The sequence below is a fragment of the Alosa pseudoharengus genome, unplaced genomic scaffold, assembly GCF_046254945.1.
Source record: "Alosa pseudoharengus isolate Yale_2024_CS ecotype anadromous, Long Island Sound unplaced genomic scaffold, YU_APseudo_1.1 YU_APseudo_1.1_scf_10, whole genome shotgun sequence".
NCBI lineage: Eukaryota > Metazoa > Chordata > Actinopteri > Clupeiformes > Clupeidae > Alosa > Alosa pseudoharengus.
Window position 1 is genome coordinate 41899353 of NW_027468565.1, and position 17454 is coordinate 41916806.

Here is a 17454-nt window from a genome sequence, read left to right on the forward strand (position 1 = left end):
CAGAGAGTTGAAAAGGAGCAAGGATCTTTGTTATTGTATGTAAATCGTAGCCAGCTAGCTAGGCTACTTGCTAGGTGTTCAGGTGTTCACCCGGCTATGAACTGAGACTTGATGAGTCATATTCCATAACACTGACTTACATTACAACTGACACAAGAATGCTATTGTAGAAATGAATCAAATATTACTAATATAACATTGGCCGGCGAATTTTACACAAGTGGCACAGACTGTAGCCTATTATCAGGCAGTTGCTACTTGTAGCTTAGCTAGTAATAAGTGTGTTGGTGGTAGCTTCACTATTTCCTGAATAAAGTAACTTTTCAATAGCTTAACTTCTTTATATGAAGTAGCTTGGCCAAACAAGCTACACTTTTGTCATGTGAAATTAGCACAATTTAAAGTAGCTTCCTTTGGTATGACAACTGCTCTGCCCATGACCGGAAAGCACTGCAGAGGGTGTGAAAACTGCCCAACGCATCACCGGTTCCTCACTCCCCTCCATCGAGGCCATCCAGGGCAAGCGATGCTTGCGTAAGGCGCGCAGCATCATCAAAGACTGTTCTCACCCCAACCACAGACTGTTCACCCCACTCCCCTCAGGGAGGCGTTACAGGTCTCTCTGCACCCGTAACCACGTAGCCTACTTGGAATAGCCTACCCCTCAGGTGTCTGAATGGCTGATCTCATTTAAATGTTTATGGAACCTTTCTGTATAAGTATATATACACTCTTTTGATCCCGTGAGGGAAATTTGGTCTCTGCATTTATCCAAATCTGTGAATTAGTGAAACACACACAGCACACAGTGAACACACAGTGAGGTGAAGCACACACTAACCCCGAGCAGTGAGCTACCTGCTACAGCGGTGCTCGGGGAGCAGTGAGGGGTTAGGTGCCTTGCTCAAGGGCACTTCAGCCGTGGATGTGGGCATGGAAGAGCAGTGCTCAACCACTTCCCCTGCCCACATTTTTCCTACTGATCGAGTGTGAGATCAGCCATTCAGACACCTGAGGGGTAGGCTATTCCAAGTAGGCTACGTGATTGAGTGACAAACCTGAGTAAATTGACTCAGAGTAGAAGAGCTGATACAGGAAACATGGTTGTGTGTATTTTAATATTCATAGTGGCTTAACAGTAATAGAATATTCTGTTACTGTACATCATATAAAGTGATGACATCCCAGATCAAAACTGGGAACATAATCCATAATGTTTGACAGCATAGACAAAAACTGGTTTGATACAAGTTGTAATGAGTTAAATGTAGTTGTAATTCTGTCGTGGCAGATATTCAGACTCGGGCCAGAAATTAAGTCCAAACATCTTGCCCACAACGTAACAAAAATACACCATTATAAGTGCTGAAGTCAAAAACTTGTCCCAAAAAGAAGGCGCAAAAGTCCGGCAGAGTTCCGTGCAAAAATTCCTTTAATGACTACATAGCGCAAAGCCTGAGTGGATCGCACGATCGCACTCCCGAACAAAGGTAGAACTCTCTTATTTATACCCCTCCAAAATGCTGACACAACACTACCCCGAACGAACTTTTCACCTTAAGTTTACAGAAAGTTCAGGGGTGTACAGTATAGAGTGATCACAGGTCATACATTGTGCATGGGTTAAATATCGTTCACCCCCTGCACTCTCCTACTGGTTGTTATGAGTAGAGCTCAGCCTGTGTACGCGTTATCTTGCAGCTTCAAGGCCGACTTTGGTTTCTTCAAAAGGCCTAGGCTAAGGCAGCATGAGACACAGTGCAACAAAATGAGACACAGAGCAGCAAACATAGACATAGGGATACAGAGCGCACGTAGGGGGAATTCTGGTAGAATAGCTTCAGTATGTTAATAGTATTAGTTAAACTTGTTATTTAAAATGTTATAAGAGTATTATGGTTAGGAATAACTTCAGTGTATTACTTGATTATGATTAAGGTTATATGAATACATGCTTTACAGTTTCAAACTCGTTCTCTCATCATGATGTCTACAACCCATAGGATAATTTTATACAACAATTCCATAAACATTTTCAAGTGTTTTCATATTTAAGTTCAGTGCCATCAAAAATAAAGTTTGATAAACAGACATTGGTTTGGAATAAGTAAAGGAAATGGTGTAACTGGGTTCAATATCTGTTAGAAAAGTTCCATAAACATTGAAAAGTGCAAGTTTGTAGGTTTGTTTCTGATCGTTAAAAAACAGACATTGGTTTTAGGCATAAGTAAGTGTAACAGTTCATTAATACAAGACAAAAAGGCCAGCATGTGTTATTCACAGTTCACAGGTTCCAGCCCCAATGAAGAGATCAAATAAAGAGGAATTAAGAAACATTTTAAAAACGGCTGAGATCAGCCCTGTTCAATGCAATCAGTAAAGAATCTGGGAGTGTCTTCACAGGCTCAGTGAGACAGAGGTTACTGTCATGCTGGTGACAGTACATGCACAACTGGTGCATGTAATTTTGTATGTTCCCAGTCCACCTTGCTAAAATTGCTTAGATACACTTAGACTGAGAACAAAAGTGCTACAGACAGCAGGTGGCAGTACATAATGAAACTGGATAAACTCCATAAAAGAGGACCGAGTCATCCAGACAGTGGGAAAATGGGAGACAGAGTGGCGAATGCAGGTGATTAGATTAGATTAGATTAAACTTTATTGTCATTGTGCAGAGTCCAAGTACAGAGACAACAAAATGCAGTTTGTGTCTAACCAGAAGTGCAAAAAAGCAGAAAAGTGCAATGTGATATACAAAGTAGTTGGTGCATAGACAGACAAAAGATATAGTGCAGTACAGTTGTTTTCAGAAGGTGGTTTAGAGTAGTATAAATTAAATATAAGTCTGTGCAGTGTATTAGCAGTAACCTTAGAAGAGCAGAATAAATATGGCCATGTAATATAAACAACATGTACAGACAGTAATGGTACTGCCAATCTGAATACTGAATAAATATGAAAAACTGAATAAATATGGATATTTAGTATAAACCATATAAACAGATATGTACAGTATGTACAGCTATGTGCAGTGTGGTAACAGTACCATTGTAGTGCAGAAACAGTAACATTATAATAGTATTAAGAATAAGTGTATGTGCAGGATGAAGAGCAGTAGAATATGGCTATGGATAAGTTTGTAAATAAATAGACACTATGGATGGGATCGGGTAGTCCAGTTGTGAGGGGGTGGGGTGGGACAGCACAGACAAGGAGGCATCAGGCGGGGGAGGGGGGGATGGGGGCTTAAATTCGTTGGATGTCACCGGGATGCAGAGCTAGAGTTTAGTAGGGTGACAGTCGCAGGAAAGAAGCTTCCTCTGAACCTGCTGGTTCAGGTGCGGAGAGACCTGTAACGCCTCCCTGAGGAGAGTGGGGTGAACAGTCTGTGGTTGGGGTGAGAACAGTCTTTGATGATGCTGCGCGCCTTACGCAAGCATCGCTTGCCCTGGATGGCCTCGATGGAGGGGAGTGAGGAACCGGTGATGCGTTGGGCAGTTTTCACACCCTCTGCAGTGCTTTCCGGTCATGGGCAGAGCAGTTGTCATACCAAAAAGGTGATGAAGGTGGAGCTCATTAATCAAATATCCAGTCACAGTGTAGCAGATGCCCTGCAGTACTGCAATCTAGAGCTGCACCTTCCTCAGTTCCAGGGGTGTGAGGAGACCGTTCAGCTCATTCGTGGTAGTCCTTGAGCAAGGCAGTTGTTCTGGGGAGATATAAAATAAATAAATGAATGAAAAGGGATTTGAGATGCATCTTATTTTTGTTAGGGTGAATTACATGTGAATAATACAGTGTTGGGCAAGCTACTTGGAAATTGTAGTGAGCTAAACTATCAGTTACTCTGCCATGAATAAAACTTCACTACACAAAACTACCACCCCAGTCAAGTGTAGCAAGCTTAGTAACACAAACACAGCAGGCTAGTTCACTACATAGGAAGCTACTTTAAATTGGGCATAAAAAAAAAAATTCTTGGGTTCCGGTTTCCGATTTATGTGCGACCCAAATTTATTTTATGAGCTTGGGGAAGAAATAACACTAAATATATTAAATAAATCCACAAATAAAAGGCGAACTATAATTACATTAATTACCCCTTGCGTTATGTATAGCAGGGGTTCCCAAACTTTTCAACCCGCGACCCCCAAAATAACCGTGCCAGAGACTGGCGACCCCCACTATCCCTGGATGTGACTCAAAAAATAAAATAAAATGTGCGCACCGGCCATACGCACTAGGCTTATCCAAACACGGTCTTAACGACAACACAAAAGAACAGAGCAGCCTGTTATGATTTTACATATAGAACTTTACTATATGATAAAAGCAGAATACCTTAGTCAAAAAATAATATCCATGAGTGCACGTTATTGCTGTCATGTGCAAACTTAACTTTGAAACATTACTTTAATTTCCATTTTAAAGCAACACCAAAGCACTTTTCCTGTCGCACGCACGCTTGTTTATCCAGCACTGGCTTTGGAAATAACGATGTCTACAGACAAGGTAGAGTACATTGCATGATTTTATGAAAGTATAATGTATTGCGACATCAGAAGCAAGTCAAATTTGTAGTTTCTTATGTCTCATTCCATCGAACTACAGATCCGCTACCCGATCTGGCAAACTTGCATAGTGCGGTTAGCCGATAGGGTCGCGAAGAGAATGCAGAAGTGCCGTTCACCCTGTTACGAGTTGATGATTTTGGAAACAATATTTTAATGTACAAAAAATTCTTTGGTGTTGCTTTAACAGAAGAATATCTCAGTCAGGGTAATATCCACAAACTGTTGTTAACATATGTACATTGTTGCTGCGCAAATTTACATTTTGGCAACTACGTTTCAGCGTTAATCTCATCTAATGCGCTATGTGCGGAACACAGCAAGTCCATTCTTGGTTTAATTGTGGAGACGGCCACACGGAGATCATCCTCCACATTTAGACGCGATCTGTATTTGCTTTTAATATATGTCAGTGCAAAGAACGGCGTCAGTACGTCCATCGCGGCCTTGGATAGCTGTGGATATTCCCTCTCGACTGAAATCCAGAACTCAGCAAGCGTCTTGGAATTAAAATCTGTTTTTAAAGTGCGGTCACATGACAGATGACTTGCGGTGGTTACAGTGAATGGTGATCTTATCCAGTCATAATTTTTCAGAATTTTATTTTTTCCAAATTTATTTGATTTATGGAAATCATTTTGCGACCCACCCCTCGCCGTCCCGCGACCCCCCCCCCACTTTGGGAACCCCTGATGTATAGGGATGAGCGTATTCTCTCTTTTACAAAGTAGCCTATGCACAGCTGTTCACGAAGACGATTGTTTTCGTCACTTACCAAGGCACTCGCAATTTTGTCCAAACACCGCAACTTTTTCGCAAATTTGACCAATCATCGTAGTTTCACCGTGAAATTTCACCTACCACAACAGTCCCTCGCGCAGAATATTGAGCCAGATGGCACACTTACTTCTGCACCTTTTGCATATGACACCAAAGACTGCCCTAACGTGTTCGTTCCTCTACAGTTTTGATGACAATAAATAGAAGGCTAACGGTAATGATCTGCTTACTTGCATCTCTCAACCTGGTGTTGCTAACCTACCTAGGCTATGAAAGTAAGTTAATTAAGGCCTACTTGGTTTACTGATTTTTGAGTAGGCTATGCAACCCATTGGCAAACGTTTACCTGGATATGTCCTTTTAGCTTATGTCATGTTTGCTAGCTTGTGGGCTTAGTTTGAGTAGTGCTACCAAAATCATAGAAATTAATAAAATTGCAAGACATTTACCTCTTCTATGATCCAATAATGATTTCATTTGAGTTGTTTTTTTTTAACATTTATTTAAACTAATGACATAGAAGACATTCCCAATTGCATCCACATATCGTAATGCACTATGCAAAAAGTGATTTACACTCGTAGCCGAACACAGTGAGATGCAAGCCTTCCAATCCACTCAGAAATGTACTTAGGCTACTCTCACGTCCTTAAAGGGGCAGGCAGTCAATTAGACGTACACCACCAATGTAATGACATTAAACAGAAGTGTAGTCAAATAGTTTAAATCAATATGAAATTACTAGATACTTACTTGGCTATTAGTAATTATGCAGGCCACAGACTATGAATTATTAAAAAGATATGAACTTAATATGAATTACAAAACATATGAATATATTGAAACATATGACATGATGCCATCTCTTTAGGTGACTGTGTTTTTTGGACAGTTCTACTATAATGCTTTGTGAATGACCTCAGTCAAAGCATTTTCACAAATAAAGTAGGCCTACTTTGATTTTCTGTAATCCTTACTGTTTACCTTTGATTATCCTTTTTAATAAGCATCAAGATTATCAGTGTGATTTTGGTCTTACTAACCTTAATTGCCCTAAATTTAAACTATTTTTGCAATTTTCACTTCCTCCTGCAATTTCTCCACAAGAAACAGCTAAAATCAACGCAACTTCCATCCAGGCATTTTAGGTCGCAACAGTCTCAAAAAATTCCCTACCGACCCATGGCCTCAACTGACAACCAACAGGAACCAAACCTTTTTTTTTTATGCCTTGTGCTAATTTCACATGACAAGAAAAGTGTAGCTTGTTTGGCCAAGCTACTTCATATAAAGAAGTTAAGCTATTGAAAAGTTACTTTATTCAGGAAATAGTGAAGCTACCACCAACACACTTATTACTAGCTAAGCTACAAGTAGCAACTGCCCAATAATAGGCTACAGTCTGTACCACTTGTGTAAAATTCGCCGGCCAATGTTATACTAGTAATATTTGATTCATTTCTACAATAGCATTCTTGTGTCAGTTGTAATGTAAGTCAGTGTTATGGAATATGACTTATCAAGTCTCAGTTCATAGCCGGGTGAACACCTGAACACCTAGCAAGTAGCCTAGCTAGCTGGCTACGATTTACATACAGTAATAACAAAGATCCTTGCTCCTTTTCAACTCTCTGGTAATATTGCATTCACAAAATACAACCAATAGTACGATAATGTTAAATCTTACTTGTGGAAAGTAATCCCCCGAGCCCTGTTTGCGATGGTCCGCCGATTTGAGCAGGAATATTCTGCACATTGCTCTGGCATCTTGTTTCTTCTGCTGCAACTATAGCGGCTGCATTTCCTGTTTCCATTCCAGCAGCCAATGCTGTGTCTACTCTGGCACATAGGCTCTGGCATTGCAGCAAATCATCCAGTCGTCATTTTTTTACTTCTGACGTCAGACGCAAAGTTTTTGCGCGTGGCACACGTAAAAATATCACGTCTGCTCAGACTTCAATTTTTTACTCCTGAAGAAGTAAAAAATCTACACGTGGAGGCGTTATTTTGACAGACGTTATGTCCTAAACCGCTTTCCATAGGCCATTCAACTAGCCCGCTTGCTTACGACGAGACTCAGGGAGGCATGGATGAGGCCGTGTTCCAGGGCGAGAACATGTTAACTCCACCTCATTAGTATGCGCAAGGTCGCAATGCGATTCGTTCAATTCCTACAGGCTCGTATTTCCGTTTCCTCTAACAATCGCGGCATATTTGAAAATGGCGGATAAAAGAAAACGAGGTAGGATTATATTTTGGCGTGATGGATGTGGTGAATCTCCAAATAAACCTCCCATATCTTCATTTTTGATATTTACAATGAGTCATGGCTTTGTTTTGAGATGTTTTAAAAACGATCGATATCATCTAATAACAATGATATCGTCTAAACGACTAGTGTATTGACACTAGGCCTACTTTACATTGCATTTTGCACACATGAACTATGGGTGATAGGCGTTATATTGAATTAATAAGGCGATTTTTAACTTGACGCTTTCACGTTATTAATAAGTTAAATGTATATTGTAGCCGGTGTGATAATGATAATAGTTTCTGTGTCTGTAGTCTGAGACGTCCTGTGTTTACTTGGTACAGTCAGCCACCTATCTATGATAATACGTGGGGTTATTGGTAACGCAAAATGTGACTATATTCAGACTCATTCACCAAAAGATAATGATAAAATAATTCAAAACATTCATTGATACATCAGCATAACAGTAACTATACATTCAATGATACATCAGCATAACAGTAACTATACATTATCAGTTAGGCATTGAGACATCTCCTACAATGCTAGATTATTTTCAATTGGTAAGATTTAAACTCAGACATAGATTTCTCACAGGTTTTTAGACCTAGACTCTTTTAAAGAAATATTGGGATGCCTGTGTTTAAGGTTGCCTGTAATTACTGAACCCTTTTCTCTTTCAGATATTCCAACCTTGGCGAAAGTGGCCTCTTCATGCTTCACAAAGAGAGACCTACATGGTCTCGATTTGGACCGCATTCCCTCTCTGAAGAGGCATAGACGTCCAGTGAGTAAACCTTATTAAGCATTAGTTGACCCCATAAGTCGTTCTACAATAACTTAAAGATGTTGACAGGATGTCAGTCTGACAGATACTTCGTAAGGCTTGAAGGAGACAGTACAAATCATTTTAAAGTACCTTTGTGTATGTTTAGGTGGAGAACGCCTCACAATTGTGTGTTGCTCTTAAATGAGTGTTATGTAAAGTTTGTTTCATTTCAGGCTGCTTCTGGTCCGATCCCAATTCCCACCCCTTCTACACCCAACCCAATTCCCATCTCTTCTACACCCACCCCTTGCCCTTCTGCCTTCATCTCCTCCGTGACTACCCCACCCTCTGATCCCTCAGTGGTCCTAGGTAAGTACATCTTGCGTTGTTTTTCAAATTGTATCTCAAATTTGTTCACTTTAGCAGTGCAAAATATCAGAAAATTTACTTCATGACCACTTTGTATTCCAGAACAAGATCCTGTGGATGGAGGACCAATAACCTCCCTTTCGAGTGTAATGTTAATTGACTATGCTTACAAGACATTATTTTGGTTACGCTCTTTACATGAGTTTCATATAATATTCCATTTAGATGTCGATATGTATACTACACAACATAGTCAGTTTATTATTATGTCGCTTAAACATTCTTCCACACATACAGGTATTTGTGGGCGTTTTAAGGGCGTTTTTGGGAGGTAACCAGGTACGCCATGCTTTTGGAGGTGCAAACAAACGCTGCATTACCATTGAGATCAAGTAGTAAGGAGCTGGCTCAAGGGTTATAAAAGTTTTTTCTCGTGTTTAGTTGTAAAATGAAGGCACAGTTTTTATAGCCATACATGCGTGTTCACTTCTGGCTCCTTGGCTATCAATTTGCTAACGATAAGGCTTTTTGCTATTTGACGTCTTTAGAACACTTAACATATCGGAGATGTCAAATGTTGAGTTACTCCAGTCTAGATTTTTTTGACGTTAATCACTCCTTGTGCTAAAGTGCCTTGGTCAAGGGCGAATGGTGACCGCAGGAATCAAACCCAAACCCCTTTTTTAAAAGTCTATTCTGTGACTTGTAACTGAGTGTGATTGTGATTGCTCAAGTGTGTGTCATGTTGAAGCTTAACAGTTTACATTGTTGTTCTGTTTCCTATTCTATTCTTTTTTAAATAGTCTATTCTGTGACTTGTAACTGAGTGTGATTGTGATTGCTCAAGTGTGTGTCATGTTGAAGCTTAACAGTTTACACTGTTGTTCTGTTTCCTATTCTATTCTTTTTTTAATAGTCTATTCTGTGACTTGTAACTGAGTGTGATTGTGATTGCTCAAGTGTGCGTCATGTTGAAGCTGAACAGTTTACACTCCCACCATCCCCCTCCACACGCACACAATCAACACCCAACACCCCCCTCACTGTGTGTGTTTCACTAATTCACGGATTGGGATAAATGCAGAGACCAAACCCCTGCACACACCATTTCATCACACACACACACCCCTCCCCCACGCACACACACACACACAGCAACACCCTACTCCCTCACACACCCCATTAATCCCCTCTACAATATACCTTTTCAGTTACCCTCCAACACCAAACCATACCCACACACCACCCTCCACCCCATGCACACTCACCATTTCATCATCTCCCTCCCCCCCACATCCCATTACCCCACACACACAGACATCAACACCCCCCCCCACACACACACACATAAACCTTTTCATCCCATCCACACACACGTGTACAGCCCCCCTTTCCTCACACCCCCACACACACACCTAACCCGCGTACACACACACACACACCCCTCCCCCACGCACACACACACACAGCAACACCCTACTCCCTCACACACCCCATTAATCCCCTTTACAATATACCTTTTCAGTTACCCTCCAACACCAAACCATACCCACACACCACCCTCCACCCCATGCACACTCACCATTTCATCATCTCCCTCCCCCCCACATCCCATTACCCCACACACACAGACATCAACACCCCCCCCCCCACACACACACACATAAACCTTTTCATCCCATCCACACACACGTGTACAGCCCCCCTTCCCTCACACCCCCACACACACACCTAACCCGCGTACACACACACACCATTTCATCACCCCCACACACACACACGCACACACACACACACACATGTACACCCTACTCCCTCACACACCCCATTAATCCCCCCCCCCCATGCACACTCACCATTTCATCATCCCTCACATCCAAACACCCCATTACCCCACACACACAGACATCAACACCCCCCCCCCACACACACACACACACACCTTTTCATCCCATCCACACACACAGGTACAGCCCCCTTTCCCTCACACCCCATTACACCCCCCCCCTCCCACACGCACACACACACCATTTTATCACCCCCCCTCCCACACACACACAAACCTTTTCATCCCATCCACACACACAGGTACAGCCCCCCTTCCATTACACCCCCCCACTCCACACACACACACACACACACACACACACACACACACACACACACACACACACACACACACACACACACACACACACACACACACACACACACACACACACACACACACGCGCGCGCGCGCGCGTAACCCGCGTACACACACACACACCATTTCATCACCCCCCTCCCACGCACACACACACACACACATGTACACCCTACTCCTTCACACACCCCATTAATCCCCCCCCATGCACACTCACCATTTCATCATCCCTCACATCCAAACACACAGCATACCCCCTCCCTCCACACACACCCCATTACCCCCCCCCATACACACACACAATATACCTTTTACAATATACCAATTACTACTTTTGCTGAGCTGTTTTAAGTTGAGCTGTCTCTTGAACAAACAGCATTACTTATAATTTATTTTGAGTACATGACAATAAAGTACTTGAACTTGAACTTGTTTCCTATTCTATTCTTTTTAGTGGTCTATTCTGTGACCTGTAACTAAGTGTGATTGTGATTGCTCAAGTGTGCAGCATTGTGAAGCTGTATGTACCTCGTACTAAATTAAAAAAAACGTTTATAAGTATAAAAATTATGAAGTCACTTAAACGGAAGTGCTTGCCACAAGATTGCCTGGAATCAGAGTGGGAAGGCTTGGCACAAGGCCAATCAGAGGTGCATCAAGGTGTTGGTCGTATGACGGACCCCCCAGGAAATGTTGGCCCCTGAGAGCCACTCTAGAGATGGTTAAAGCGGGGTTGCCTGAAAGGTGCCTGAAATCATTAGTGTGTGGGTCACCTTGGCATGGGTGAAGTACGACGGGGGTGCCTGAAACGCACCAGTGCCCTTTCCGAAGGGGAGGGACGTGCACTCCACCATACCATGGGGTCTGGCTGTTTGACATGGAGGACAAGCTGTTGGTCCATAGGACTGCCCTCCCTTTGCTACAGAAACATTTACAAGTAGGAATTTATAGAAACAGAACATGGATTAGTTCCACATCTTGGCACTATCACATTAGCTTCCAGAAATACATAGGCCAGGTGAGGTTATTGCGCTCTCCCTTTCCCACATACAGTGCAAGAAATGTGATGATTTGTTGGATCTGAGGCATGCTACAAACATGTTAATGTTCAGCAAAAAGTTATTGTGTGCACATCCCACCTTCTGGCAGGTGCAGGACAAAAAAAACTTACTCAAATGAAAAAATATAATGTCCGCAACACTGTACAGCAGGCAACGTTTCTTTTTCGACCCTGCTGGGTCTTCTTCAGGCTTCTGTTTATTTATTTATTTTTGCCTGAAGAAGACACGAAACGTTGCCTGCACAAACATGTTAATGCCCAGGCTTGCTTTTAAGTCTCTCACAGTTAAATCTCCCTCCCTTTTGGGGTGCAACAACTGACTAATCATTACCTTAATCTAGTATAGGTCTATAATGGTATTCTGATGTATGTGTATGCTGATGTAATGATGTAGCTTTTTTTACATCAATTTATTATCAACAGTTTGTGGACATACCAGATTTGGAGGTTTACAAGGGGAGGTTGCTGTCAGAGGACATGGTGATGCCATGCAATACATCTGGGTCCATCTACCTGGTCCCATCAAACTCTACAGTGGTAAATAATACTCACAATAACATTCCCATGGCAAAGACAATTCAAAACATCAAATGGACCTGAAATCCTCCCAGCTAAGGTTGATCTACTGTCGATAGATATAAAATTCACACTTAAGCCAGTACACACAACAGTTAGTACAACCCTGAGACCGTGGCCAAAGTAGAAGGTAAAATCAACACTTGACCCAGTGAAAGAGATGTGAAAATACCCAAAAGATTACAGCATAGTTATAAAAAAGCGATCTGAAACATATGAAATTATGTTTTAGTAGTACAGTATTACATTTGCTTGAATGTGAATTTACTCTATCTGTATGCAATATCTGTTTCCAATATCCCTAAAGCAATAATACAAGCAGTTCCCTTCATAACCACTACAATAGTGCCTTGTAATTTTTTTCTCTGTCTTTACATAAACAGACAACAAAGTATGTGTTTGTCAAAACAAGACACATTCTGTTTCGTGATGGAAGGAATATGGTCCAAACATGTTCCTGCAACATGCAGCGATCAATTTTGATCAATACAACATCTAAAAGCTGCATGTTGTACGAAGGTACATAAGCTTTAAGACTTTTTTGAGTGTATACTGGTAATCGCATTAACTTGTTGACATATGTAATGATCATATATTGTACAGCAAAATAATGAAAAACAACATTTGTTTGTTTCTTTCAAAGACTTCAAAGGAATGCATGGTTCCTGTCTGCATATTGATGCCCTGATCTCAGTCATCATAGCTGAGGGGGCTGAGATCAGGGCAACTGATCATCAGTATGCCTCAGCAGATGTGAGTTACAGAAATGTGATAGATAGATAAATATAGATATATAAACATAGTTCCTAGGTCAATACATTGCTCATTGTCTCATGTGGAATATGGAATGTCTTGTCATATGTTCCTCAGGATGGCGAACACTTTTACCAAGTGCCATTTGACCCAAACATGTTTGTGCTGTGCAGGGGTGATGACTGCACATATTTGTCTGGCAAAGATGGGCGGCCCTATTGCCATATGTGTGCAGATCATCACTCCTGTAGACATATAAAGGGTCTAACAGACGGAACCCAGGTGGAACAAGGAGTGTGGGATGAGTGGGGGGATAGGCTCCAGAGGTCAAGGGCAAGGGGCCAAGAAAATATTCCGACAGCCTTGAGAATTGACCCAATTTCATTCCACATCCCCCCTCACCTTAAGGTATCCACCAAATGGGACTAATATAATGCAATACTTATCTGGGGGTCCACATGTCAGTTCATGTTTCACATACAATTTTTTTGTTTTCAAAGGATCTTTTCTGTAAGGCTCTTTGCAACCCTATGACTCTTTATCCCACAATGGGTGGAGTGTGCAGCTGTGGAGCCCCATACTCCAATCAGAGAATCCTCTCTGGCACCCCAAAGCCACTGTATAGTACAACAGCAACAGTGGCCTGCCAATGTGAGTAGAAGAAAAAGAAAGGAGAGTTCATTTTATATCACTCTTTCGATTTAACTCATATACACTTTCACTTCAATTCCAGCTTACCATTATGCCTGCACAAATGGTTCTTGCGAGGGAAAGCTGCACCCTCAGCACCCATTCATCTTGCAGATGGGCAGTTATTTTGTGCACCACAACCTCCTGCGGGACTACATGTCCCATTTTTTATGTTCTGGGTAAGCAGCAGCAGAGGCAAGCCTTACAGTGCAGAGCAAATATGAAAATGAATACTATCCAACAATCTTCTCTTTGCTCACTTTGTCACATTGCCCTTGTAGAACCTCCATGTACAATTATCATCAAAGCCTGATGATAAATCTTCAGGACTATGGGGTGGTGGAGATAATAACGTACAAGAGGTTTCGGTGGGCATGGCTGTCGTTCCTTAAATTGGTGGACATCCAAGAGGTTGAGGGCTTTTGTTGTCCTCAATGCGGGCCTAATCCAAGGTTGGATTATCATCACCATGATCATCATCATCATCATCATCACTATTGCTATTATTATTATTATTATTAGTAGTAGTAGTAGTAGTAGTAGTAGTAGTAGTAGTAGTTATACTAGTAGCAACATTACAATTGAACACAACTGAACATATAACAACAGGTATGTGCTCCTTGCAGGGCTGTGGTGATGGATGGCACCACGCTTGGTTATCATCGCCGGTTTGCCAAGCAGCCCCAGGCTACACCGCCCACTCAGGACCAAGGGAAAGAAGGAAGATAAGTATTTTTTAACATTGTATATGTATGCAATCCTTCAACTTGTCTGATATATATTTACAAATGAACATCAGTCATAGTATGACATATGTCAAGATTATATTATACAAATGTAATTATACAAAATAAATGACAGTCATCAATTTTGCTTTTCATTCCAATAGTCATAGTGATCGAATTTTGATCAAGTCCCCACACCTCAGGGAGGCCCTGAAGAGGTATGGGGAAGGTCTAACTGGGCAAGAAGAATGGGCTCAACTTCTGGTGGTTGCAGAGAAGGAGGCCCCATTTATTTTGCCCCTTTTGAGGAACATGGCTGAGGAGGGCCACAGCATCAAGTCTGATGAACCCTACAGGGCTCTTTTCAAAGAGCTGGCTAAGGCCACGCCAGCTTGTGCTCTGTTTCATTTGGGGCCTGAGATGGAGGGCATTATTAAGTGCCTCATGACAGAGGACAATGTGACACAGTTGTCCTCTGTCATGAAAGCACTGGCTGAGCAGTGTCCCCTCTGGTGGACCATCATCACCACCCTTGGCCACTTCCCCCCCCACTTAAGGCCTCTGCTGGAAGAGGTGTGGAGGGTGGCAAAGGCTCCATTCCAGCAAGTGGCTGAAGAGGACATTATGGAGCCTAATGCTGGTGATGTGGATGATGCCGTTTTCCCCTTCCTCCCCATCCTGAGAGCCAGGGGTGTGTATGAGGCAGATATAAGGAGGAAAAAGGAAAGGAGCTGTAAAAAGATTTCCCCAAGGCACTTTGCCCTCATCCCAGGAATCTTTACAGTGCTGTGCAAGCATGGTGTGTTTTCAAAAATCACATTTCACCATTTAAATGTGGTTAGTTATATTTTGCTCTATAAATTCATGTCATATTTACACTAGGTGTCTGCTATGGCTATGCGGTAATGGAGTCTCCGGAGTCCGTTGACTTGCCATTTACCGCATTGAAGACCAGATGGCTGACCGGTAAAAACTTCCTTCATGTTTTTGGTAGTACCAATTTCGACAAATTTTCTGCAACATCTATTGATTTCTGTCTACATTCCTTATATGGGTTTCAGCACCGGATGTTATCATTTATGATAATGCATGCAAGCTGCACAGCTTCAGCCTTAACAGGGATCCAGCTTTCTTCCAGAGGAGCTGGTTCCTCATAGACCGGTTGCACTGGAGGAATCACAAAGGTGAGCAATGTTCTGCAACGCATTACACTTGTTGTTCACTTGTTGTTCTTGTCAATGCAAGACAACGATACTGTATTTTCTTCAATTGTTTGTGTGTGTGCAGGTTGCAGTGTTGGCTATAATGCTGACAGCTATCCTCAGCTGTCAGGCATAAACACCCAGCAGGCTGAGCAATTTAATGCACGGTTGAAACGGCTGAAGCACCATTTGCCGTACATGACAAGGGAGCACTTCCTGCAGCATTTACGGCTGTATGTTTGGTACCACTCTAGGGTACGGGCTCAACAAACTGTGAAGTAAGGACGCTGGGGCACAGCGCCTCTCAACCCCCCCCCCCCATGAGGTAAGGACGCTGGGGCACAGCGCCTCTCACCCCCCCCCACCCTTCTCCCCCCCACCCTTCTCCCCCGTGAGGCAAGGACGCTGGGGCACAGCGCCTCTCACCCCCCACCCCTCTCCCCCCCACCCTTCTCCCCCGTGAGGTAAGGACGCTGGGGCACAGCGCCTCTCACCCCCCCCCACCCTTCTCCCCCCCACCCTTCTCCCCCGTGAGGCAAGGACGCTGGGGCACAGCGCCTCTCACCCCCCACCCCTCTCCCCCCCACCCTTCTCCCCCGTGAGGCAAGGACGCTGGGGCACAGCGCCTCTCACCCCCCACCCCTCTCCCCCGTGAGGTAAGGACGCTGGGGCACAGCGCCTCTCACCCCCCACCCCTCTCCCCCCCCACCCTTCTCCCCCGTGAGGCAAGGACGCTGGGGCACAGCGCCTCTCACCCCCCACCCCTCTCCCCCGTGAGGTAAGGACGCTGGGGCACAGCGCCTCTCACCCCCCACCCCTCACCCCCCCACCCCAGCAGCAGCATCAGCAGCATCAGGAGCGGCAGCACCAGCAGCAGCATCAGGAGCGGCAGCACCAGCAGCAGCATCAGGAGCGGCAGCATCAGGAGCGGCAGCACCAGCAGCAGCATCAGGAGCGGCAGCACCAGCAGCAGCATCAGGAGCGGCAGCACCAGCAGCAGCATCAGCAGCATCAGGAGCGGCAGCACCAGCAGCAGCATCAGGAGCGGCAGCACCAGCAGCAGCATCAGGAGCGGCAGCACCAGCGGCAGCACCAGCAGCAGCATCAGGAGCAGCAGCACCAGCAGCAGCATCAGGAGCGGCAGCACCAGCAGCAGCATCAGGAGCGGCAGCACCAGCAGCAGCATCAGGAGCGGCAGCACCAGCAGCAGCATCAGCAGCATCAGGAGCGGCAGCACCAGCAGCAGCATCAGGAGCGGCAGCACCAGCAGCAGCATCAGGAGCGGCAGCACCAGCGGCAGCACCAGCAGCAGCATCAGGAGCGGCAGCACCAGCAGCAGCATCAGGAGCGGCAGCACCAGCATCAGGAGCGGCAGCACCAGTACCCCCCCACCCTTCTCCCTCGTGAGGCAAGGACGCTGGGGCACAGCGCCTCTCACCCCCCGCCCCTCTCCCCCCACCCTTCTCCCCCGTGAGGCAAGGACGCTGGGGCACAGCGCCTCTCACCCCCCCACCCTTCTCCCCCGTGAGGCAAGGACGCTGGGGCACAGCGCC

The 17454-nt window shown here is 44.1% G+C and overlaps 2 protein-coding genes and 1 long non-coding RNA gene across 3 annotated transcripts; all 3 read left to right on the forward strand.

Moving 5' to 3' along the window:
* Nucleotides 1–7517: 7517 nt before the first annotated feature.
* LOC143141757 (uncharacterized) lies at nt 7518–8653 on the forward strand. Its single transcript, XR_012990794.1, has 2 exons — nt 7518–7596; nt 8295–8653. It is a non-coding gene; the product is annotated as an uncharacterized LOC143141757 (long non-coding RNA).
* A 4177-nt stretch (nt 8654–12830) lies between these two features.
* On the forward strand, nt 12831–14703 carry LOC143138959 (uncharacterized). Its single transcript, XM_076299462.1, has 7 exons — nt 12831–13050; nt 13175–13284; nt 13402–13692; nt 13785–13935; nt 14018–14153; nt 14256–14426; nt 14601–14703. Exons 1-7 carry the CDS (start codon nt 12972–12974, stop codon nt 14701–14703), a joined length of 1041 nt encoding a protein of 346 aa, XP_076155577.1. The 5' UTR covers nt 12831–12971.
* Nucleotides 14704–15056: 353 nt separating this feature from the next.
* On the forward strand, nt 15057–16204 carry LOC143141764 (uncharacterized). Its single transcript, XM_076302477.1, has 4 exons — nt 15057–15498; nt 15582–15665; nt 15761–15883; nt 15987–16204. The coding sequence occupies exons 1-4, from the start codon at nt 15120–15122 to the stop codon at nt 16181–16183; spliced, it is 783 nt and encodes a 260-aa protein (XP_076158592.1). The 5' UTR covers nt 15057–15119; the 3' UTR covers nt 16184–16204.
* The last annotated feature ends 1250 nt before the right edge of the window (nt 16205–17454 follow it).